The 25,081-nt window shown below is 33.6% G+C and overlaps 3 protein-coding genes across 3 annotated transcripts; 2 read left to right on the top strand and 1 right to left on the bottom strand.

Annotated features, from left to right (window-relative positions):
• Window positions 1-957: 957 nt before the first annotated feature.
• Window positions 958-11,236, top strand: LOC134267261 (forkhead box protein N4-like). Its single transcript, XM_062749482.1, has 2 exons — window positions 958-1,233; window positions 9,756-11,236. Exons 1-2 carry the CDS (start codon window positions 1,158-1,160, stop codon window positions 11,051-11,053), a joined length of 1,374 nt encoding a protein of 457 aa, XP_062605466.1. The 5' UTR covers window positions 958-1,157; the 3' UTR covers window positions 11,054-11,236.
• A 1,865-nt stretch (window positions 11,237-13,101) lies between these two features.
• LOC134267254 (dihydrolipoyllysine-residue acetyltransferase component of pyruvate dehydrogenase complex, mitochondrial-like) lies at window positions 13,102-20,558 on the bottom strand. The gene is made up of 12 exons (XM_062749475.1): window positions 20,422-20,558; window positions 18,963-19,054; window positions 18,007-18,254; window positions 17,363-17,677; window positions 16,286-16,420; window positions 16,072-16,157; window positions 15,591-15,731; window positions 15,110-15,191; window positions 14,934-15,014; window positions 14,755-14,829; window positions 13,886-13,950; window positions 13,102-13,667 (listed from the first exon to the last, which is right to left on the bottom strand). Exons 1-12 carry the CDS (start codon window positions 20,529-20,531, stop codon window positions 13,538-13,540), a joined length of 1,560 nt encoding a protein of 519 aa, XP_062605459.1. The 5' UTR covers window positions 20,532-20,558; the 3' UTR covers window positions 13,102-13,537.
• Window positions 20,559-20,759: 201 nt separating this feature from the next.
• LOC134267252 (MORN repeat-containing protein 2-like) lies at window positions 20,760-24,696 on the top strand. The gene is made up of 4 exons (XM_062749473.1): window positions 20,760-20,842; window positions 23,225-23,308; window positions 23,976-24,219; window positions 24,449-24,696. Exons 1-4 carry the CDS (start codon window positions 20,833-20,835, stop codon window positions 24,552-24,554), a joined length of 444 nt encoding a protein of 147 aa, XP_062605457.1. The 5' UTR covers window positions 20,760-20,832; the 3' UTR covers window positions 24,555-24,696.
• The last annotated feature ends 385 nt before the right edge of the window (window positions 24,697-25,081 follow it).

Raw genomic sequence — 25,081 nt, 5'->3', positions numbered from 1 at the left:
GAAAAGCTAAATGTATTTCTACTGTAAGGACTTCAGTTCCTCTGGTTTATTTCTGTGATATGTAAGTTTGCAATCAACCAATACTCAGTACAGTAGAAAAAATATTTAATATTTTTGTATTTATTTTTTATGTGATTGTAATTTAATGGAATTGGGGGTGGGGGTGGGGTAGTTCCATGCACTATTAATTACATCACATTTTTCCATGTTACAATATATTTATATTTCATTATAACAGGGGCTGTAGTTAAAAATCATGTTATCCTAGTTCCATTATAAATAAATTTATTGTTATATTTGTGCATTGTCTATTTCACATTACATTTTGATTTATAATTTTTTAATAAATCATGAATAATACATTTTTCTGCTTCTTTTTTTTGAACTGAACATGCATGATTTTATGGAATTCCATGCAAGATTTCAATCCAGTTTTTTATTTAAGAAAATTTATTCAAAATAGTGAATCACTAATTTTACTGAATGGCTCAAGACAATTGTTTTAATATGTTAAGTTTGAAAAGGCTTTGGACAAATCAAAATATAAAATGAATATTATAAATAAGAATTGTAATTTTTTTTCTTGGGTGATTAGTTTGTGACATAGAATACTAGTATTTTATGTAATTAAGGAGTGCTGCAACAATTTTTTAATTAGATTTTATGACATCTCTTGAGAAATTGTTTTCATAAGGGAAAGATTGATATAGGCTCTTAATTCAAATGAATGCCAGACTAACTCTTGATTTTTATTCACGAAACAGAATATTAAAAAAAACGTTGATTATAAACACCAGTGTGATTTTGTATCTCCTTGTGTGAATTGCTCTTATTGATAGTTTATATCTAAATTTTGTATAAAATTGTTAATTCGGCATTGTTTTCTCAATTGGTTAACAGTAACCCAATAAACACGCCAGCATGGATTGAGCAATGTTGACCAGTACGTTATAGTGGAAGTTGACACGGGTCGTTAGAGGTCACGTGATCTGAGCTCACGATGTCAAATTTAACTCAGTCAGGGGAACAAACAAATTAACGTGCTTATCTTAGTTTTTGAGAAAATCAAATTCGGACCAAAAGTAACTTTAACTTTGACACGAGAAGACGAATGAATTCTGCCAAAGTTTAAGGCTCTGAGTGAACTTTTTGAGACGATGGTCAAGAGAAAGCGAGAGGATGATTTCGAGAATTCCGAGGCACCGGCGGCAAAACAAGCGAACACTCTGCGAGGTATTCTTTTCTGTATTTACGTTTACAGTTATAAAAAAGGAAACGAGAAAACTCTTTAAGGGGAAAAAACTTGAAAAGGGTAAAATTATCATAATTACACTGTATTTAATTTATTTCTAAATTATCGGGTCCAATCAGTACATTTAGCTATGCAGGTACTGAGGTAGAATTGCTTACCGTAGATTTATTTAGCTATATGTATTTCAAAACAAGTTTCACAATGTCGCTTTTTATTCATTATAGAAAAAATCGCAAATATTTGATCAAAACTAGCCTAGGAAGTTCAGAGCAACGATAGTTCTTGGTATTCTTTTTAGGCAAGAAATGTACAGTTTATTTCCATTATCTGAGTAACTGTAAACTGTGTAAACCCCACGTGTGTAGTGAATCGTGGATAAGTATGATTACTTCACATTGTGCTCAAATTATTAACAATCAATTATCTTATTAACCACAATTTTTTAAATTAATATATGAGAAGCAATTGTATGGGTTACTAATTAATTTCTGTACCAAGATCAAAATCTTTAAAAACTTCGAATTCAATTGCGCTAGTGGCGCATCTTCAAGAGTGAATCGTTTTCAGATCAGTCAAGAGTTGAATATTATCAGTCATAAAAATGTGATTTTTGATTGCATATATCGAAAAAAATAAGTATAATTAAGTAGCTAATAAAGCTATTTAAGGTACATGTAGGTTGGCAGGCGCGGATCAAGGAATTCTTTTTACGGGAGAGGGGTCCATCCAAGTCAACAAAAAAAATCCAAAACCAGAAATTTCTTGACAAGCAAAAAAAAAAAAAAAAAAAAAGTAAGCTACCCGAAACTTTGAAAACCTATTTCGCGTAGGGGGAGGGGGTACTCGTTGACTTCTAATTTAAAGCTTCATGTCTTTGATTTTTCATAACTGACAAATTAACGCGTCTGTTTTCGTAAGGGGGTTAGCGTTTTCTAGGAGGGGATACACAGGTTGGTCAGGTCCAGGAAAATCAGTATATTTAGCTATATAGCTTAATTTACCTATATAGCTTTATTTAGCTATTTTGGAATTAGTTTCTGTTTTATGAAAAGCAGACAAAAAGTCGCATGTAAATTATGGCCGATATTTTTTTAAAAGGTTTTATAAAAACAACCTAGGGCAAAGATAGTAAAAACATTGCCTCTTTTAAACACCTTTTAACAAAAAATGCATCTCTACTGTTTGGAAAGCTGGAAGTGCGGTGAGGCATGACTAAGTGTGATTGGCTTGCATTGTGCTCAGTTATTACCAATCAATTATCTTGTTGACCAAAACTGCTTTTCTTTGTTAAAGTAGCTTCTTACTCACAGATTAACTGTTATACATAGCCACAAAACTTTTAGATCTTTGATTGCAATTGCACAAAAGGAGAAACATTTTTATAAGTGGGTTTTTAGTGAATTGTTTTCAGTCCTTTTCAAAGTTGATTATGCGACTTTTTGTCTGCTTTTCATAAAACAGAAATTTACTCTGAAATAGCTAAATATAGCTATATTATATAGGTAAATAAACCTTGAAACAGAAAAAAAAATCCACAGTGGTCGGTAGTTTACAGGTAAATCTTTTAAAAAAAGAAACACGAAAACCTTAAGTTTAGCTTAAGCGCTTTCATTTCAAATCTTCAGAAGCTTTATCCTATAAATAAACCTATATAGGTAGATTTAGCTATATAGCTAAATATAGTGATTTTTCCTGGACCTGTTGGTATATACAAACAATAACTGCAAATTCCAGGGACCCCCTCCACCTAGATCCGCGCATGCATTTACATAGCTAAATGTAGTAATTGTACCAGACCTGATTAGTATACAAAGCAAAATTGGACTTTGTGTGTTGTCCTTATCTTATTAAGGCTACTTGAAATTAGTTCTATGTTTAATATAAATTACCTTAAAATTTAAAAGATATGATGGAGGGAGAAGTTATTTTTAAAAATGCCGCTGATTAGCTTATATGAATTGTAGGCTGCATTTCATTTCCGGAATTTTTGGTAATTATCAACTTTTCATTTCCGACATTTTCTAGTTTTCATTTCCGACATTTTTTTGTTTTCGTTTCCGACATTTTTCAAATACATATGTAGTACATATAGTAACAGATTTGATAACTTTACTTATGAAAAATTTTAAGGAATAAATCATAAATAAATCATTGAAATCCAATTTTGTAAATCTATCAGTGACTTGGACATATAACATTGGCGGATCCAGAGGGGGGGTTCCGGGGGTTGGAACCCCCCCCTTTATTTTTTGCCAAGTGGAGAAAGAGAGAGAAAGAAGGGGGATAAAACGTTTCCCGAGAATAAGTATTTGTACGTCTAACTTAGATATGTACTGAATAGATAGATTCTCACACATTTAGGTTTTTCCATTCACCTTCACTATTACTTTTTAGGAGTGAATGGTAGAAAATATTCTACTTATTTTTATATATCTTATATATGAAATGTAACATGCGAGGTTAAATTTGATATTAGATTCCCGCGATCTTAATTTGGCTGTGTTGGCTACAAGAAGGTGCCATTTTTTAAAACTAAATCTTATGAAGGAACTAAAATTTAATTCAATGTTTTATACCCAACCCAAAAAAGAATTTTCAAATTCTTGAAGAAAATTCATTCTACTCTTCAGAAATGCTGCTAATCCATTCAATTATAAGGCTTCAGTAGTTTTTTTAAATGTGTTGATTTTCTTTATACGGACTGGGGGGTACCTTTTCAAAGAAAAAGGGACGTAGAACAAAGATATTATTTTCCACAATCTTATATTTTTCCATACATGTGTGTGAATCTTTGTCTGAGAGTGTGTAAGGGGGGGGGGGGGGGTAGAGGGACACAACCCTGGAACCCCCCTTTTAAAAATTGCTGAATCCGCCCCTGTATAAGTATGGTGCTGTCACTGACATTTAATTTAGTGCACATTAAATGTCTTGAAACAAGTTTTATGCTCATTGAACTTTTTTACCTAGACTTAGTGCTACATATATGCATATATGTATACATATTCTTTTGAATTTTCATTAATATTTTGGTATAAATACTTTTAAAATTCAATATCCCTTTACTTAGAAAGTATTGAATTGCCGCACAGGTAAATTCCGGAAATGAAAAGAAAATTATGTCGGAAATGAAAACAAAAAATGTCGGAAATGAAATAAAAAAATGTCGGAAATGCTATGCATATTTCCGGAAATGAAATGCAGCGGAATTGTACAGGTAATACTAATGATTGAGTAAAGCATCGGCTAATTGTTGAGTAAAAGTCATGTAAATGTACATATATTTTATAACTACTTCATTTGAATAAAAACTCATAGAAACTGTTGATTTAAAAAAAATGTACATATTTTCAAAGACTCAAGTTTTGAAAAAAAAGATACGACTGAATTTTATTATACATATATAATTTGACAATGGAAACATAGAAATATAGAATATTGCAAAGCTAGAAAAATAAAATACTAGAAAGGGAAAGGGGGGGGCGCAATTCATTTAGATGAAATTTTATTATTTCATTTTGAGCTAATCATTGTGCATGTAATGAACGATTGGACAACTGCAGAATATATAAATATTACAAATAGCCAACCAAAACTGATGTTTGAATTCTAGTTTTTACCGTTATATATGTGTTTTGAATAATCATTTATTAAAGCTGACATGAATTCTTAAAAACGCAACTTTTTCATCTATGTACGACTTGTTTCATACCAACTATAGCCGTATTCCGCCATATTTCTTTCAGATACCTTGTCTTATTGTAACGATATATACCCGAATGCCCTCGTTACACTTGAATGATTTTTTGGCTTGGTTATCGACTTGTGCACATCTCCGATGGTAAAACATTTGAAAACACATGGGTTGATCAAGACATTTCAAAACCACACAACATAATAATCATATTTCTGAATAATTATAGATTTGAATAAAATGTAATAAAAAAAAAAGAAAGAAAATGCAAGTTTGAAAGAAAGATTTAGTTGCACGAGTACGCATTTTTACACTGCGCCAATTTATGCAGAATAAACATGAAATAAAAAGCACTAAATCCCGTAAGCTAGCACACTTTGAAATTATTATCATTTGAATGGAACAAAACAATCAGCGTCTTTGATTTGCAGGTTTTATGCAGACTTTGATGCATGTTGAGAAAAAACGTCGAACGCTGTAAACGTACCCATACCTGGTAATAAAGTCACTGCATTGGTTCGAAGATGTGCACAAGTCAAGTGAAATACACCCTGAATTCCATTTATTGAAATATGCATCACAAAAAAGAAATAAACTCCATAAAAACTCAGTAAACACACTGTATCTACTCCGTACAGTCTAGCGCGTCGATACACTAAGTCCGTGCTGATCAGATTTTGGTCAGGGAAAATATCACAAGTGGAAAAGAGTGGAATTTACGCGGCTGAAATGGGGGGGGGGGGTCTAAAGTATAATTATAACGGCTTCATAAGGTATAACTGAAAATTGTCTATCTAGTTCTGATAAACATTCTTTATATAGGCTGCAGTTGTTTTGCATCGCAAAATTCATTTGTCAATTACAACTGATTATTTTAGTACTAATCTCAAATCTAAACCAAGTAATTTGATATACGGTAAATATTTAGTTCAAAACTTAAAAAAATTTAACCAGAATACAAAAGTTTATGTGTGCATCTGTACGTTCTTTAACACACACGCGGAAAAAACATCCCCCTTTTAGACTGATATTGAGGCATTTGTATTTTAAGGGCGAGGGGCAGAAATAATTGACATGGCCGTTACCTAAATATTCTTGGAAGACAGACATTTCTGCCAATTCCATTTTTGAAGATTTTTTATTGTCTCACTCCGACCACAAAGTATGAACATTTTTGCGGAATGTGGCTGTTTTATAATTATTACAGGAAGTCTTTCGAGATTTCAGTATCCCTGTCTGACAGTCTAGTTTTTTTAAAAAATAAAAATAATTTCTGTTGCAATATTTGGGAGATACTTTTAAAAACCTTGGTAGGGAAACTTGAAACCTGGTGGAATACTGATAATTTTTGATTACTCTTTTATTCATTGAGCTCTCTCGCTCTCTCTCCTCCTGTAACCATCTGTAAGCGCAATAATAGATATAAAATCATATTATTTTGTACTGTACCATTTATTAGATCTTGGGACAAATCAAAGATTTTTTTTGTCAAGCGTGGATGTCGAAACTTGTTCAAAAATTGAAATAATAATTTTACTTTTGACAAGAAAATAAACCTAAACGCCGAAATTGAAAGGAAAATACATGTAAACGTGAAGTCTACATCATAGGAATGGGAACATTGGGAACTTTCTCAAATACATGTACCTTCTCAGGTAAGGAATCTGGATAAAAATTATTTAGACAAGAGGTATAAAAAAGCTGATTTTTGGTAGAATGTGGAACTCTCATCGGCAGTTTGCTTTCCCTTCCTATATGCTTCGACTATAAATAATTTATATCCAACCCAGATATTTCCTGACATGCAAAAAAAAAAACCGTAAACTCGCCCAAACTTCAAAACCTATTTCGGACAAATTAGCCGATGACTTCTAATGCTTCAAACCTTAGCCTTTTCATACCAATTTAACACAAATTCGCGTTTACCAGGGAGTCTGCGTTTTCCGAGGGGGTTCCTACGTAACTTTTTTTCTTGCTTTAGTAAATAAATTTAATAACCTTGCAAACCCCAGGGGAGGGGGGGGGGGCATGGCACTCATGCATAGAATCACAACATAGCCACTTCAATTTATATTGATGGGGGACCTCCAAAATCAGTTGACAAGCAAAAAAAAAACAACAAACAAACAAACAAAAAGCAACAAAACAAAACAAACACAAAAAAAACAAAAAAACAAACAAACAAAAACTAAGCACCACACTCTATACAATCCTTTTTGGTAGGGGATAAAGGAGGCTTCCTGTAACTTTTCTGTTCAGTACATTACTTTTGAATGCTTGAATCTGCGTATTTTCCAGCAAACAAAAAATGTGGAGGTAGCTTTCAAATCAAAATTTTAATTTATTTAAAACTGCAGCAAAGATTATCCTCAGAAAAAGTGACCCCCCCCCCCTTCATCTGCATACTACGGGAACATTTTAAACCTTTATCTTTACCGAATCGAAATATTTCATGCATACTTCTTAAAGTTAGTTACTTCTGAAAATGGTCCAAAAATGGTGAAAAAGTTCGCTGGAATCTTCCTTGTATGTTAATTGTGGGTGGTCGAAGCCCTTAGATAGGGTTACCAAGACAAGATAGAATTTGTCCCCATTGTAATTTAAAAGAACTCAGAGGTGAGTTTCATTAATACTAAAGTGCAGCTCGCTACTTTCAGAAAGAATGCTATGCTTAACAGAAAAAAGCATAAAATTTCAGAATGTAATTAATTTTAAACACATTATGAATAACAATAAACACTGTTTCCTGAGAAAATTGTGCTCGTTTATAAAGAAAAAAAATAAAATATGCCCCCGCCTAAATTACCATACTTCACATTTATAGCAACGTACAATTTTTTGGTTTCGTTTCTTATTCACACATGCTTTATAGATCTACTGTTATGTATAAAATCACCTATATATTTTGTGATTTTTGTATACTGTTGTAAAATGGTGAAGAGATTCAAATAGTTGATTGAAAAATGATTGAAGGTACGCGGAGGAAAGCAAATCCGCGAAAATCTACAGATCTAGAGAACTGAAAGGACAGAGATTTTTTTTATTTCTTCAAATTATTCATATTATTAGACGTATAAATATCTATACTCTATATTACAGAAAAAACATTCTCTCTCTCTCTCTCTCTCTCTCTCTCTCTCTCTCTCTCTCTCTCTCTCTCTCTGTATGTGTGTACAAAAATAAAGGCCGGGGGTTATCCCTGGTAACCCCACTCCACCTCTGGATCCGCCAATGAATTCTATTTTGATTATTCATGTACCATAGAATCAAACTCGTTTATTGTGTATAAAATTATGAAAATAAGTTTAAATCAAGTTATATAAGGTCTTTATTTAAAAAAAAAAATAAATAAATAAAGCCATTACACATTATTTATAATGAAAATATTTGATCGTAAAAAGATCCGATCTTTTTCAGAGAGCGTTATGCATTTTTTTTTACCCCCCCCCCCTTAAACGGGAGAATCTCGTCAAAGGATGAATGATTCGTATTGTTGCATGCTATAAAATAAATTTAATGTAATTATGCCATGTCTAAAAATTTTGTTTACATTTACATATACAGACAAGAGTAATATTTATTTTTGAAAAAAAAATGCACTTTTTCAGTCAACCAAAATACCAGTAAGCTTTCCACCTTTGAAATTTCCCCTGACCAAATAGACTATCGTCGTGGACCACGTGTGTCCAAGTGCTATGTGGTGACAATTTTTACTGTTCAGTTAGCAATGGATTACATGAATTCTGAGATGCATATTTCAATAAAAGTAAAATAGGATATTTCTTTCGACATGTGCACATCCCTGTAACGATAGCAGTATTCAGGTAAATATCTTTATCATTGCGTTCGATGCGTATTCTCGACCTGCATGCGTGCATATCCAAACGGCTTTTGCTGTTTTCCGTGTTATTTTTTCTAAATTGCAGCAAATGCATTCAAAAATAATTTACTTCTCAGCATAGTTCTAGTTTTTGTTAACTTTTAAAACATGTATTTGGTCAGTTTATGGATTTTTGACAACTATGCTATCGGAGATGTGTACATGTCGACAGCCAGGCTAGAAAATCACTCAAGTGAAACAAATGCACCAGGCTTTATATAACAGGTACAGGTGGCCAAAAATTTTCAAGTAAATATGGCGGAATCGAAGAAATATGGCGGACAAAGGCGTACAGGAATGTAGTAAGTCGTACAAAGATGAAAATTGATGCCTTTTTAAGAGTTCATGTCAGCTTTAAGTACAATGTTGACATCTCTCAGATAAGAGTATTTTAAAATTGACCAGGGTTTTCACATTAAGTCGCCACTTTTCTCTTTAAAAATTTCCGACCATTAAATGGACACGATTTTTCCCATCTGTTCTAACTATAGGGAGGAGGGGAATAACAAGAACGAAGTATCGTTTTTGAAATTGGAGATGGAGAAGCCAGAGTTGTAACTTTTTTTCCGATTCAGATTTTATAAAGTACCATATAAACGTTTTATTTCATTATACTGTAACAAGCAGCGGAGGAAGGGATAATTAAGATTTTATATAAACATGAACATTTTAAAAATAAAAGTTATTTTTGAAAAAAAGTTTGGGAAGGGAATAAATCACCCATGTCTCCCTGCTCGATACTGCGTGATTGTATAAAGGAAGGTGCATCTGGAAGCGTGGAGTCTCATTTTATTTCATTATATTATACACGTATATATAATAAGTAAATTCACTCTATCAAACCTAAATTTCTAGCCGACTTTTCTAAAAATATCCACATAAATAATACACTCATCTTCCGCAAAATTGTTTTTTTTTATTTATCTTAACAGATGAAGCTGAGGCAGAAAAGGAGATCTACTCGGCTGCAGAATACCAGCTTCGGCAAGTGATGAACGACTTCGTGCGCCTATATGAGCGCCTAAACCCAGAGGACGACCCCTCCACCAAGCCTAGTTATTCTTACAGCGAACTGGTGTTTCTGGCAATCCTACGATCCCCAAACTTTTGTCTGCCCATCGGAGAAATCTACAAATATATCCAGGCCCGCTTTTCCTTCTTCCGGACCTCCAGCAGGCAGCACTGGAAGAATGCCGTCAGACACAGCTTGTCAAAAACCAAGTGTTTCTCCAAAATCTCGGTAGGGCGAGGCGTCGCCGTAACCAAGAAGCTTCATAAGGCAACCTATCTGTGGTGCCTTGTTCCTTCCAGCATTATCAGTTTTGCTCGAGGTGACTATCGACCAACGTCCGACAGGAAAATGGAGTGTGGTTATTACAGCCTCAATGCAGGGCAGTTTTGGGGACAGGTGGCTATCTACTTGGAGAGGAAGTTAGCGGCGTTCAGGAGAATAATTTCCCACAGCAGTCGACCCGGGGAAATTTTTGAAGAACAACTTTGTAAAATACCCAGCAAAGAAGAAATTGTTCAGAGAGAAAACTATTTTGAGAGACAGCATTTGGAACAGGACCGAAACGTCATGTCACTTGACCAACAGGCTGTCGTCTTGGAAGAAAATGTTAACATCAGTCAGACGGCGAAGAAAGAGTCAAACAGCACAGGGGATGAAACGTCAACAAAAGTTCTTAATTTGACCAATAACCGCAATGCCAGCACCAGTGAAAAGGATGACAGTGGTATTGTTTCTGATGTTTTCGTTTCCAACACCAGCGCTGACATCTCGCTTACAGACGCAAACGTGATCGAACACTCCCTCAATCTCCTGCTGAAAAAAGATGGCGATTTGACACAGACGTCATCTCCGGTCACCAGTAGTGTGACGTATCTGGGACAGAGCAGTGATCAGGACGACAGAAGAACGCCAGAGTTACCCGACTTAAGGAATGTCAGTCCCCTGAATTTATCTCCAATTTTATCAACCGATCCTCAGGAAATGCCAGAAGAGTCTTCCAAAATGTCTATGCACGTGGGCTATTCAACACCGCATGGATACAGACTTCCGCCTCCGTATGATCCTGTTATGACGTCACAGCCAATCGCGTATCATCACAATTCACTTTATCCATATCCTGCGTTTGGAGACGAGAATGGTTTCCCTTTCGGATTACCCCCCTTGTATCAGTATGCCCACCATTACGATTCTGGCGGAAACCAAGAATACTGTTTTTAGTGCTAATGAAAACATTTTATTTTACTGGGAAAACAGTGCTTGAATTTTTATATCATTTACTAGAAAATTGTATAGAAATTGTACATTATCACTTTCAAATTTTTATAATTGCCTGATTTATATGTTTTACAAAGATAATGTTTCATTTATTTTGTAAATATTTTAAATGTGTACTTTTTTAATAACTAGAACGAGATTTTCAAGAATAATAAAGTTTTTTTTTTTGCATGAAAACATTTTATTCATTGCACAAAAAGGATCTAAAAACAGGCAAGATATAGTCACCCACTTGGCGCAGTGGTTAAAGCGTCTGCTCTAGAGTCACGAAGTAAGGAGTTGGTCCTTACGTTACATCGCGGGTTCGAATCCCACTGTGGGATTTGGAGACCGGTCCTTCGGATGAGACCGTATAGACCAGGGTCCCATGTCGCAGTAGGTGCTGGCACGAAAAAGATCCCTCCCTGCTCAATGGCCCTGAGTGCCAAGTATAGGACAAAATTTGCAGCTCTCCACCGGCAAGTGGTGGCGTCTCCATATGAGTGAAAAATTCTCGAGAGGGACATTAAACAATATACAATCAACCATAAGATATACTTAGGAGAGAACTATATATGACTATCAAGTAGCGGTATTCAAAATAGATTAGTTCAATAAGAATATATCTAGACTCTAGAGAGAAAGAGATGCATGTAGGTCTTGTTTTGTCGACTTTAACACACAGTACAGGTAGACACCTTCCTGGGAATTTTTGTCTAAAGCTTGGTGAAATATGATTTTTTTAAAGAAAAGATAGGCCTGAACATAGCTCTAGCTGCAACTTCATGGATACTTTGAAAGTGGTTTATGAATATATGTCTCATTAATTTTATTAAGGTCTAGTAAATGAAAGGTGCATACAGATTTATCAAATCTTGGAAATACATTCCTTTACATGTAATGATGCTTTTTACAAATCTTGGAAATAAAAATCATATAAATTTTAACCTTTTAAATGAAAAATTAAGAAAACCATGCTTTATAAGATGCATAGATTGCCTACGGGCCTCTTCTTTAAAATGATATCAAATTTAATATAGGTATTGGGATTACTTTTCATATGATTTCAAATTGAATTTCATGAAAAAACCCTTTTTTCTACATAATTCAATTAGAGCCGTGAAGTACTGGAAAAAGAAAGTTGAAAGTGATTATGACGTATAAATTTGAACTGTCATTTTAAATGAAAAAGTTGCGGGAGAAAACCAGTAATTAATATGTCAGCGCAACTCCTTAAACCGCTGCAAGATCATATAAAGTGAAATGCATATTACCAGGAAATTCCGATTCCATTATTTTTTCAATTTCGGTCTCTCAGTTTGTCACAAAATAATACTTTGTATCTTTAGATGTGCATATTACCAGGCCTCTTCTTTAAAATGATATCAAATTTAATATAGGACTTTGGTATTGGGATTGCACATTTTCATATTTTTCCGATTTCAAATTGAATTTCATGAAAAAACCCTTTTGTTGTACATACATAAACCTTCAATATTTAGGACATATTCCATTATTTTATCCCAAAGAGTTTTGCCAATTATTCAAGAAAATTTCTCACCCCCCCCCCCCAAAATTAATGTTTGAATAATGCCAAGAAATTTTGATTCCATTATTTATCTAGAAACTTCATTCCACATTTAAATGTCCTCATATGCAAGACATTTTGATTTGAAGATTTTTCTGCAATTATTGCCCTTTTTGATCTATATGTATTTAAAGTACACTAGCTGTGCCTTTCATTATGTGTTTCACCGTCAAGTTTTAGGGGAGCGTGGGGTATGTGAGCTAGCTCACTTTTTCTTTCATTTTACTAAATCTTGACCTTAATTCCTTGTACAAACTACAAAAATTTCCCATTTTACATTTAATTTACAGGAAAAAATATATAGTGACTGAATTTAAATTTCAAACAAATTAGATGCACTTTTTTTGATGTATTATGAATTTAATTCTGTTTAAATTATTGGATATCGTAGACAGAAAAAAAACACACCAAAAACTTGCAAATCTTCAATGGTACACTTGTTCATTTATTTTTGATAACATTTAAAAAAAAGAAAACAAATAAAATCTTTGAACAGTAATGAAAAAAATTATTTAACATAATTCTTTACCTATAAATTTTGCCTGGCAGTACATGTATATACACTGAATTGATGCATTGACCAAGACCTAAATATTCTTATTTAAAAGCCAGAACATTTACATATGCCAAGCATGTGTAAAAATGCCAATAAATATATAGTTGTTAAACAAACAGCACTTGTTTACCTATAAAAACTATTATAACATTTATCCCACAACTTCTATGATGAGATTCACTTCATCCAGACTTGTATGTGCTGAGGTTCAACACACATTTTCTATTATTTTCTCTCCCTTAAAAGTTCTCAAGCACTCGTATAAATTCTTAAAACATTTCCTAGAACGTCAACAGTGGGTCTGCTATAATAACATGGTCTCTGGTTTCTCCATGAATTTCTTGAATTCCGCTAACCACTGAGCTCCAACGGCCCCATCCACCACTCTGTGGTCGCAGCTAAGTGTAACCGACATCATATTGGCAGCTCGGTACCTATAATAACAAGTTACCGGTATATTATACGTAATATATGTACCATCTTTGTGCATTGTTAGTCTTCACAAATAAATCAACCAGCTATTATTCCAAAATATATTTGTTAACAGCTTGATAAAATTTATCATGGGGTAGAAACTCCAGAATCTACAACTTCTACTGTTAGTTTGAAAATTAAACAGGGATAGGAATGAATGTTGAACTTCTTCACTTACCCAGAATTGCTATCTTCATCTACAATGAGTCTTTTCTCTGCTCCCCCAACAGCCAAAATACAGGCCTGTTAAAAGTACAAACTCAATTTATGATTGCATGTCAAGACCTTTAAGCACAAGTGAGCTAAAAAAAAGTTTGCAGAAATATCTGTTTCACATTAAGCAGAGATTTTTTTCCAATACTCTATATAATAACTATAAAATTTCCTGGTTGAATTTTGATAAAATGGATTTGTTGAGGTGTTATGGAAGTCCTGAGCTCTTATTTCTGAAGTATTTCACTCTGGATATCTCATATCTTCAGATTTCTCAATTTTTCTTGGTTTCATCGAATCGAAGATAATGAGGTTTGACTATATATGGTATGTCTGTATCTTACCTGAGGAGGGTTTATAACTGCTGATATGATATGTACTGTATCTTATTACCTGAGGAGGGTTTATAACTGCTGATATGATATGTACTGTATCTTATTACCTGAGGAGGGTTTATAACTGCTGATATGATATGTACTGTATCTTGTTACCTGAGGAGGGTTTATAACTGCTGATATGATATGTACTGTATCTTATTACCTGAGGAGGGTTTATAACTGCTGATATGATATGTACTGTATCTTATTACCTGAGGAGGGTTTATATCTGCTGATATGATATGTACTGTATCTTGTTACCTGAGGAGGGTTTATAACTGCTGATATGATATGTACTGTATCTTATTACCTGAGGAGGGTTTATAACTACTGATATGATATGTACTGTATCTTATTACCTGAGGAGGGTTTATAACTGCTGATATGATATGTACTGTATCTTATTACCTGAGGAGGGTTTATAACTGCTGATATGATATGTACTGTATCTTATTACCTGAGGAGGGTTTATAACTGCTGAGAAGGATTTAATTCCAAACATCCCTAAATTGGAAATTGTGAAGGTGCCTCCCTGAAAATGTAAACATCAGACAATACATTAATATAAATGTGTGGGATTTATCATTTATAAAATTTTTATCACATTGTTTTGCCTTAATTTGTAAAATAACTGACCTGAAATTCATGAGGTTGTAACCTTCCTTCTTTTGCTTTGGCAGCTAGTAACTGAACATCTTGATTAATATTTGATAGTCCCTAAAAAAGAGAGACACATATTTATAAATGCCTATCCTCTATCTTCAAAGGAAAGATTTCTTTGAAATACAAATACCTTACATAGTTTCACTTACCTTGATATCAGCTCTGCTAACTATTGGAGTAATTAACCCTGCATCTGTGGCCACCGCGACATTAACATCAACAGAATTGTATCTGAAGTAAAATCACTTAATATATATCTTTTTTTGCCAAAGAATTTACATTTAAATATTACATTTCTAAGGCAATAAGAATGATATAAATTCTATAATAAGACGAAGTAATTTCACTTTGTCTCTTTTGACTTTATAGTACCAAAAAAGAATATAAACAGTAAAAGAGGCATACAGCAAAATACTGGGGACGAACTTCTGATTTAATATTGTAAATCAGATAGTTTTATAAAATGATTTAAACTAAAGGAAATTAAACTCATGTCACTGTAAGCATGAATTTATTACTGTTACCCTGTTTTACTGCATTCCAACTTAAAATTACTCTACTTTATTCTCAATTCAAACATAACAAATATAAAGCATGTATTCAATAGCAATATGGATATAAAATTCTTACTGTCTGATGAAATCTCCCTGCCATGATGAGTTAGCCTCGGGAACTCTCTTACAAGATAATGCTGAGGCTTTGATAATAAAGTCATTTACAGACAACTTAATTTTATCTTTGGAAAGAATATCATTCAGCTCCTTTCTAAGCCTGTAAAAAAAGACAGGGAAAGTTATTCATTTTAAATTCTGCTTAAAAAATAATTATTAACTGAAATACAGAGTATGCAATTTATTGTTTATTTCTTTTAAATAAATACGCCAATTGTCTTTTCATTTAATTCATCAGTTTATTTCAATACAAAACAGGAAAAAGGTGAAATATCAAAGACTTTTCAGAACAGTTAGATGAATAGATAAAATATTAAAGAGGATACAGGGTAAGCTTATTTTAGTTTTGATTGCGAATTAAAGTCTAGTTTACAAATAATGTGCTATCAAAATAGAGTATCAAACACAAACATTTTCTTTTCACTATTATGATGACTTACTGTAGAATTCCGTCCATGTTGACGTCTATAGTTAAGTAGTAGTGTGGAACTGTTTGTTTAGACTCCAGCAATCGTTTAGCTATTGTCTACCAATAAAAATAAAATGTTTATAGTTGTTTTCTAATACAATGTATCTAAGGCACAGATCTGTATATAACTATATGAAATAATTTGTGTTCAAACTTAAAGAATGCCTAACACATCATGTGCCTACCTTTCTCATGCCCGACAGTTCAATATCTGTGTACTCTGCCCCCGGGGCCAAGACAGGTGAGGGTACTGCCGGGGCCTGGAATCTGAGGACGTCCTCTGCCTGAATGACCCCTCCCTGTCCTGTCCCAGGCACCATCTACAATAAATAAAACCAATAATTATATCTGATTCACTACACAGTCACCCATACAATATATTCTTCAATAGGAATTGTAGGATTTCTATGATGTGACATTCTATACATACAAAATACTTAAAAGGAATTTCTATTGTTAAACATGAATTTTCTGTTGTTAAGGATATCTGATCCTCAGCCAGGAAGGATAACTCCAAAAATTTATATTTATAAATTTGAAATGTCTCAAAATGAGGCTTGAAAGGGAATTATTTTCATGCAACAATTTTCATTTTATTCATCTTTATAAGATTCAAGGTCTTTGGAAGTCTTAGAAAAGATATTATAAAAGTTGACATTTTTACCCTACCAAAGGAGAAAAAATTAATACAGTTTTAGAGAAATAAGATTTTCTTGAATCCAGCCTTAGATACCAATGCTTATTAGCATGATATGAAATGAGAAGTAATCGTTGGTGTCTTGCAATGATATCAAAAGCCTTTTACATTATATATTATAGAATATATGACAGAAAAAGAAGACAAAAAATACCAAATAAGTGTAAAATTCATGACAATTTTTCTGAATGCCTAGATACCTATTGTTTTTTAACCTAAAATATATTAGTTGATAAATGTGCAATTAAAAAATGAATTGCATATATTCCAATTCGCTTTTTCTGCAAAAATATTGGAGATTTGACAACTTTCCCTATATAATATGATTAACTTTAATCTATAACTTTAAAGAAATATTGTGGATAAATTTACATAACTTTGTGAATTCAGAGATACTTTAATGAGCATTTTTGATTAGTTGACTGTTAATTTTATAAACTTGAGGATCGGACTACCTTAACTTAGTATCATAAATTGTAAAAAGTTGATGAATAGATTAATCATAACGTACTTCTACTTCTTTATATAACAAACAACAGAAAATATAACGTAAATGAATTCTTACAGAAAGATCCATTCCTCGCTCTGCCGCTAGCTTCTTGGCGTAAGGTGTGGCTGGGACTCCACCACCTGCTGCAGGTTGTGGTGCTGCTGCCACGGGTGGTGGTGGTGTTACTGGAGCCGCTGCCACAGGTGGTGGAGGTGGTGCTGTTACCTTGGGGGGAGGAGGGGGTGGGGCTGCCTTTGGAGGGGGTGGAGGGGGTGGTGGGGGTGCTGATGCTGGCTTTGAACCACCTGGTGGTTGGTCATCTTCCGGTTTGGGAACATAGTCCTTAAATGCTGCAATATCTCCCTCCTCTTCCACGATTATACACAATAGCTGAAAGTAATGGGCACATGTTGACTGATGTCATTCCTTACATACATAAAAATTATCTCTACAACAAAAATGTGTCTGACATCATATTTCTGTATTTTGTTAATTTATACAAAATAATCAGCATAAAAGACTTTGACTCTGTTGTTCATTTGCCTGCTTTACAACATGAGAGCAGATACGTGCTTGTTCATTTAAGGGAGAAGTTTCTTCCCATGTGGTTAGCAAAAATAACCCAATATATAAATTTCCATATCTATATGATGTAGCAAAGATATAATTGGTGAAAGATTTTTTTTTCCTCAAACAAAAACTTATTTTTAAATGTCTACCTTTCCTATGGGGATATCTTTAGTTCCCTCTTCCACAAATATCCTGGCGATGTAGCCCTCCTCTGATGCTTCGAAGCCCATGGTGGCCTTGTCTGTCTCAATGTCAGCGAGGAGGTCCCCCTCAGATACCTTGTCCCCCTCCTTCTTCTGCCACTTACTGATCGTCCCTGTCTCCATGGTGGGCGACAACGCAGGGAGGACAACTTTTGAATGGGTGGGTAGGACAACATTATTTATGAATGGGTTACCTGGTATTTATCATGTTTACTTAATACACAGAGTCCACTAATTATCAAATAAAAATGAATTTATACAACACAGAACATTATTTATGTAAAGTGTAAATTCTAAGAAAATAATCAAATTAAATAAGTGGTTTTAAAGTCTTTGATTTTTCCATGTGAAGTACAAAATAAAATTTTACATGTTTACTTAATAATAAATATTGACAGAATGGATTTCTTCATATCATTTCCTTGGCATGAAAAGGCAATTAAGAATAATATAACTTGGTAAAATTTTGGGCATGTAAATATTCCTTCGGGCTAACATTATTGATGATCACACCTGCCCGAAGGGCATGTGTTTAAAAAAAGATTTGTCAAAGACTGTCAACAACATTCCAATATAAAGTCATATAAAAATTCAGACAAAATTATTAAAAAGAAAATATACTGGTATTCATAAAAATTAGTTAGAAGGTAAACAGCATTTTACATGGCAGATTTAATAAGGGACCATATGACAAAAGAGAAAACAGTAAATTTTCCATTTAAAATTGAAGAAACTGAGAGAAAACTTCTAGATATTTGGATCTTTTTATTTGAGATACATCTGTATTGAAGATAAATTAAATAAAGAAAATGTGATTGGGACTTCAGACTGACTTTGACAAGCCCAGGACTTTTTGAGATATTGAATGAAGGTTAAGGTACCACTGCTCAACACTCCATTACCTGCAGAACTGTAGTATCTGTTGAAGACATTGCTCTCTGACACTCTCAAAAGATTACTTCCTTTTGAAATTTGTGGATATCCTTTAAATCTCCTGAAAAAATATGTAAAACATTCCCTGTTATAGTTTAAAATGTCTTTTTACTATGGTGTGAATTCTACAGACTACAAGAGCATTACATGACTTGCTACACCACAGAAATGTACAGAGATTTCAAGCTTTGTACGAATATGATATACTTATTTGATAAAAGATTAGGACAATATTGTGTCTAATGTTTGGAGAAAACTTGACTTGTACCAAGAACTTTTGATAATGTCATTAAATATAAACATATTTCTCACATTCTTTAAAATGTGTTTTAATATCTATTTCAGGAAAGTTTTCTTCCTTCATGTCCTTTGCTTTGTATTTATTTGTTATCATCATTTTAACTAGTAACTGTCAAGGTGGCCACTTTATTTGACATGGTGTCAGATAGGGAGTATCTCGATCTGCACCCCTACTCCCAAGTTTTCATTTCAGTTTTGCTTTCTGTCCCTGACAATATGACCATTTCCAACTTAGTTTGGACTTTCAGTAAGGCTTGGCATTCTTGACGTTACTTAATTAGCTTCTGAAATTTACACAGCTTTCCTTCACTGTTTAAATATACATAGGATAGAAATTCAGGCAAATGCCAATTAGTGTATCAAATAACCAATTACATTGTTTCCTCCTGTACAGAGGTGGGGCTTAATTTGTCTCATCATTATCAACAACAATTTAAAGTTCCTGATGTTATCAATTTCTTAACCAATGAGAATGTATTCGCCATTTGTCCATTGTTTAGAAGATTGATCCCTCAGAAGTTCCGTAACTTCTTGGGGATCAATCTAACAAACGGTAGGGTTGCAGAAAAACTTGTCAACCAAAAGTTATTCCTTTTTAAGTGCCCTGATGCGGATTTATGATTTTTATTGCCAAAATAAAAATTTTCAATTTTTGCACTGTAAATTTATAGCCAATTTGGGATATCATATCCCAAACGGACTATTATATCCAATTTGGGCGATTGGTCCCGACCTGTATATAGCTTAATCAAGAGATTGTGCTGGACCTGAGTGCGTCACTTTGAAAGAACCCACATAACCCACTCTAGCCCTAGATATTCAGCATTATCTAGGTTAGTCCTACCTGGGATAATAGCAAGCTTCACTGGTGTACATTGAAATGTATATTATAAATTATAATGGGAAATACATCTTGCTTCGACTTCGAGAGGAATTAAAAGTTTGGAGCCTAGATTAGCTGAAACAAAGGGGCCGGGGAACAAGAACTTCAAAAGCTCACATTTCGAGCCACCATGAGTCAACTGTACTATAAATCAAATTATTTATGTAAAGAAGTGTAGACCTTTGCAGACAATTCGTTATTTATCAACATGGTACATATGTTATGCTGAGTGATGTCACGTTTACCTTGATGCACTGGCAGCGCTGGCGGATTTTGTAGTGGCTAATCTCAGAGATAAAGAATTCGTCTTTTTGCACTTGGATAACACCCTCGCCAGACTTTGTGGCCGCAGCATGACGAGTTTGTCCTGCCGATCGTCAAATTACAGGTCCCAATGTCACCGGAAGTTGTCTTGATCTATTATTGGCCTCTATATTTTCGTATTCGTGGTTTTCTTTTTTTAAAAAAAAAATATCGCCTCATATCATCCGCCCATACCTAATATTTATTATTATTGTCATTATTAAGCGCATAATTATCTAAAAATATGTCATTAAAGCTGATATACGAAAATACCGACAGAAATGTATCCATGGTCACGAATAAATTAATGGCGGCCTCCATGTATTGAGAGAAGAATTTGTAAACATTACAGAATGCCAGCTGGTGTGTATTTACTGCTTTTTTAACATTATCCATTGAATAAATTTACACTGCTTATTGTTCTTAAGCATATTTATTGATGGTTTAAAGCTAGAAATCTCATCGTAACAGAGGTTCATTGTTCATTTTAAGTCATAATTGCATTACAGAAAATTTAACTGGTAAGATTGGATTATTCAATACGCTATGGGATAATTGGTCGTTGAAGCTTATAAAAGCGTTAACAGCAATTTCTTTTATTTAGCATTATTACGAGTAACATTTTGATTAATACATTTATGCTTTAAAATGTATGCTTATAGTTTTTAAATGACTTTTAGTCTTTTATCGGTATATACTAAAAAAAAAAATGAATGAATTATTTTTATCTGTTTAAGTTTCAAAAGGGTATGTATGGCACACCAAATTCACAAAAATGAGCAAAACATAGTTTCACAGTCGATAAACTAGGTTTATCGGTTGTAAATTTATAGTTTACGTTGTAAACTATAGTTAACATATATATATCTATATTTTACATCTGTAAACCATAGTTAACGCGATAATCGATGTTTCACAACCGTAAACTATACTGAACCGAAAACAATCATTTGCGATTGCAAAACATAGATTATCTGATAAATACAGTTTCACGATTTGTAAACTACAGTTTACAAACCGTTAACTATAGTTAACGATCTGATAAATATAGTTTCACGATTTGTGAAACTATGATTAACAACTCTTAACTATAGTTTAAGATTTTAAAATATAGTTTACAAACGTGAATCAATGTTTATCAACAAAATCTATTGTTAACACTTATTAACACACAGATAAACTTAGATTAGCATTCGTAAACTATCGTTAACGACCGTTAAATATAGTATAACAGATGAACACTATACTAAACAAACGTTAACTATAGTTTACGGTTTGTAAACTATAGTTTACAGTCGATAAACCTAGTTTATCAATTGTGAAACTAGGTTTAGCTCATTTTTGTGAATTTGGCGTGCCATAGGTATGTGTACATGTTTGTGATGTTACGTAATGGTGAACTAAAAATCTGCCTACAATACATTGTATTGAAAAGCTTTCATCTATATGATTCCAGGCGATTTTAAATTTACTCAAGTTTACAGTTTATAAGTGATACATATATATACATATATCTTTACATGGTATAACTGGAGAGATTAATTTTTGCAGCAGATGAAACTCATTTGAAACAAGGAACTAAGGCTGTGACCTTTGACCTTAATCCACGGCCTGGTATTGTTATATACAATGTTGATATGGTGTATTTTCGGTGTTGCTATTCTATGGTGATTGTTTATATGGTCTGACCCACCTGCATCTATAAAAAATTCTCAGTCACAAGCTTTATCTCTTAATATGATCACGATGGTCAATAAATTAAACACATTGCACCCATATTACTGATGATTGCACATTTATAGATATGACCATGTATGTATCTGTAACAGTACCAAAATCCATGACAGAGAGAAATATAGAGGGCTATTTGTTGATTAAGTTGGAGAACAATTTATCAAAGATATCTTTTTTTCTATTATTAACTTAAATTAACACACTAGTTATCTAAATGCTTGAATTAATGTAGAATTTTCGTATTATTGACAGAATTAAAATAATCTGAAGAGATAGCAATAGTCGATAACAAATGTCTACCTTTTTATGAGTACATGCTGTAGATAGTAGTATCTATAATTTCTTACAGAGACCGTAGACAGTGATCAAAGTGGTAAGGGGTTTGGTTTTCGTTGTGACGGAAATTATGGAAAATATATAGCACTATAGTGATTAGAAAATTAAGGGGCCGTTGGATATATTGATTGCTTTCTAGCTATAGTAGTGCAACTAATAAAACAAATACATACACGACTGATGGTGATGTTTTTGGTCTCTGCTTTATTATCAAGGAAATTATTGCAGTACAATATTTTTTATGATAAACCAGGAAAACCATTAACCTGTAAAGGTAAAATTACCAAAAACAGAGCGCTCATCTCTGAGAAGAAGAGTTGGTGCAAAGCTTCTGTTCAATAGTCATTCCTTCCACAGCTTCAGATCCTAAGAAAAATGCAACTGCTTTATGTTGTGGCATTGTGGGTGTGTTGTAAATATAATGGCTGATGTATTGATTAAGCAAACCATTGAGGGAGTTCAATTAATAGAGAACATAAATTTATAGTCTTTTTAATTAGAAACCGAAGGAAATCGATAATCTATTAATCCATGTAAGTTTCTAATCTTTTTTGCACAATAATAAAAAATCTTTTATGTGCACATATACCAAAATATTATCTTGCAGCAAACAGAAAAAATGCCTAGATCGAGCTCAACAAAAATGAAAATTTATGATTTGTCTAAATGTTACAGACAAAAAAGATAAAAAGAATAAGGAAGAAGTGCCAGCTCCACCTACCAAGGGCGTCTACATCTTCCCCAACGGAGACAAATACGGTAAGTAGGGTTGTGCTATCTACATCTTCCCAAACGGAGACAAATACGGTAAGTAGGGTTGTGCTATCTACATCTTCCCAAACGGAGACAAATACGGTAAGTAGGGTTGTGCTATCTACATCTTCCCAAACGGAGACAAATACGGTAAGTAGGGTTGTGCTATCTACATCTTCTCTAAAGGGGTTGTGCGGAGACAAATACGGAAACAGAGTAAGATATATATATAGGAGGTAGGGTTGTGCTATTGCCAATTTTTACATCACCGTCAATTGGTGGAGACCCATCATAAGTGAAATATTCTAGAAGTAACGTTAATCAAGCAAGCAGCCAAGGATGCTTTCGTCTCCCAAACACTTTTATCTACTGAAAAAAGAGTGTGATTAAAATGGGTAGTAAAACCCGGGATGAGCCGGGAATTTAGAAACTAAAAACTGTGTTTTCGATAGTCACTGAAAAATGCCCCACAGAAGCAATATAAAACTTTCATATTACATACTGCCAGAATAAGTGATGATTTGCTTCTAAGCAATATCAAACTTACATATTACATTTAGCCAGAATAAGTGATGATCTGTTTTAAGCAATTAATTTTCCTTTCTAAACCACAGTACCATACCTAAGCCCCATTTGTAAAGATGTCTTTAATCAGTTGCCTTTTCCAAAATAGATGGAGAATACCAGCATGGCAGTGACGGATCACTAGAGCGGAACGGTCACGGTGTCCACACGACAACAGACGGGACGGTGTACGAGGGAGAGTGGAAGGGGGACAAGATGAACGGAAAGGGGAAACTGACCCACCCCTCCGGGGCAGTGTACGAGGGGGACTTTGTCAATAATCAATTTCATGGTCAGGGAAAATATACCTGGAAAAATCACTCATTTTATGAAGGACAGTTCAATGAAAATAAGTAAGATTCCACGCGTAGAATTTTTCTTCTTATCAAATCATTTACTAAAGTAATTAACATTTAACAAAATAATTCAAGAGTTAAACTGATTTATCTTTGAATTAAAAACATGACGTTGCAACACATCTACCAAAATATTTTCGGTAAAGTTTTTCATGCCGTGCTATTTATTGGAAATTCCTTACTTTACTTAATAAAGTTTCTTAAAATTGTATTCCATTTAATTCAGGATGGAAGGCACAGGGCAATTTACGGACACCGAGGGCCAAATGTGGACGGGTACTTTCCGATATAAAGCCGCTCCAGGGTTACGGTTTGAACTTAAGATGGATTAAAAAAACAACGAAGACTATGCTGGAGTAATATACATTTAATGACTGTATGTTTTCATTATGATCACATGTAAATATTTCATGAATGGTTGTGACTACTTTGTATTGCGTATTTATGGATAATAAATATTATTCGTAAAAAGAATGGCTTTAGACGTTAATGGTAAGCTAATTACTTTATGATAAATTTGATAACTGTATTTAATTTTTTCATCAACTTCCCTTACTTATGTAGTAATATAATCCTATCATCTGCATACAGGGTTTATTCGATAATTGAAAGCATGCTTTACGTAAAACCAATTTTTTAAAGATGAGACAAGCTATTGGCAAAGAACCTGATGAGTCAAGGATGTTAAAAGTTTCATTTAAAGTAATTATTTTGCAAGTTTTATGGTCGATAAAATGACCTTGTCAGCAAATACAATTTATCATTTAGTCGAATGCTGACCATTATTTACCTACTGGATTTTCCCGTTTTCCCGATTATGCCAAGAACACAAGGGGGTGTGACCGGTCGACAGGGGATG

This window comes from Saccostrea cucullata, unplaced genomic scaffold (assembly GCF_032062105.1).
Source record: "Saccostrea cucullata isolate Sc308-1 unplaced genomic scaffold, CSIRO_AGI_Scuc_v1 ctg1734, whole genome shotgun sequence".
NCBI classification, from domain to species: domain Eukaryota; kingdom Metazoa; phylum Mollusca; class Bivalvia; order Ostreida; family Ostreidae; genus Saccostrea; species Saccostrea cuccullata.
This window is presented reverse-complemented; position numbering and strand designations above follow the sequence as displayed.

What these genes read in the sequence shown, in the direction of transcription:
- LOC134267261 (XM_062749482.1), top strand. Translation starts at nt 1,158, where the DNA reads ATGGTCAAGAGAAAGCGAGAGGATGATTTCGAGAATTCCGAGGCACCG. An exon ending in ACAAGCGAACACTCTGCGAG is followed by an intron (nt 1,234 to 9,755) that starts GTATTCTTTTCT and finishes TTATCTTAACAG; the next exon opens with ATGAAGCTGAGGCAGAAAAG.
- LOC134267254 (XM_062749475.1), bottom strand. Translation starts at nt 20,531, where the DNA reads ATGCTGCGGCCACAAAGTCTGGCGAGGGTGTTATCCAAGTGCAAAAAG. An exon ending in AACATGGACGGAATTCTACA is followed by an intron (nt 15,732 to 16,071) that starts GTAAGTCATCAT and finishes CTTTTTTTACAG; the next exon opens with GCTTAGAAAGGAGCTGAATG. An exon ending in TTAGCAGAGCTGATATCAAG is followed by an intron (nt 15,015 to 15,109) that starts GTAAGTGAAACT and finishes TCTCTTTTTTAG; the next exon opens with GGACTATCAAATATTAATCA.
- LOC134267252 (XM_062749473.1), top strand. An exon ending in CCCCAACGGAGACAAATACG is followed by an intron (nt 23,309 to 23,975) that starts GTAAGTAGGGTT and finishes TTTCCAAAATAG; the next exon opens with ATGGAGAATACCAGCATGGC. An exon ending in GGACAGTTCAATGAAAATAA is followed by an intron (nt 24,220 to 24,448) that starts GTAAGATTCCAC and finishes CATTTAATTCAG; the next exon opens with GATGGAAGGCACAGGGCAAT.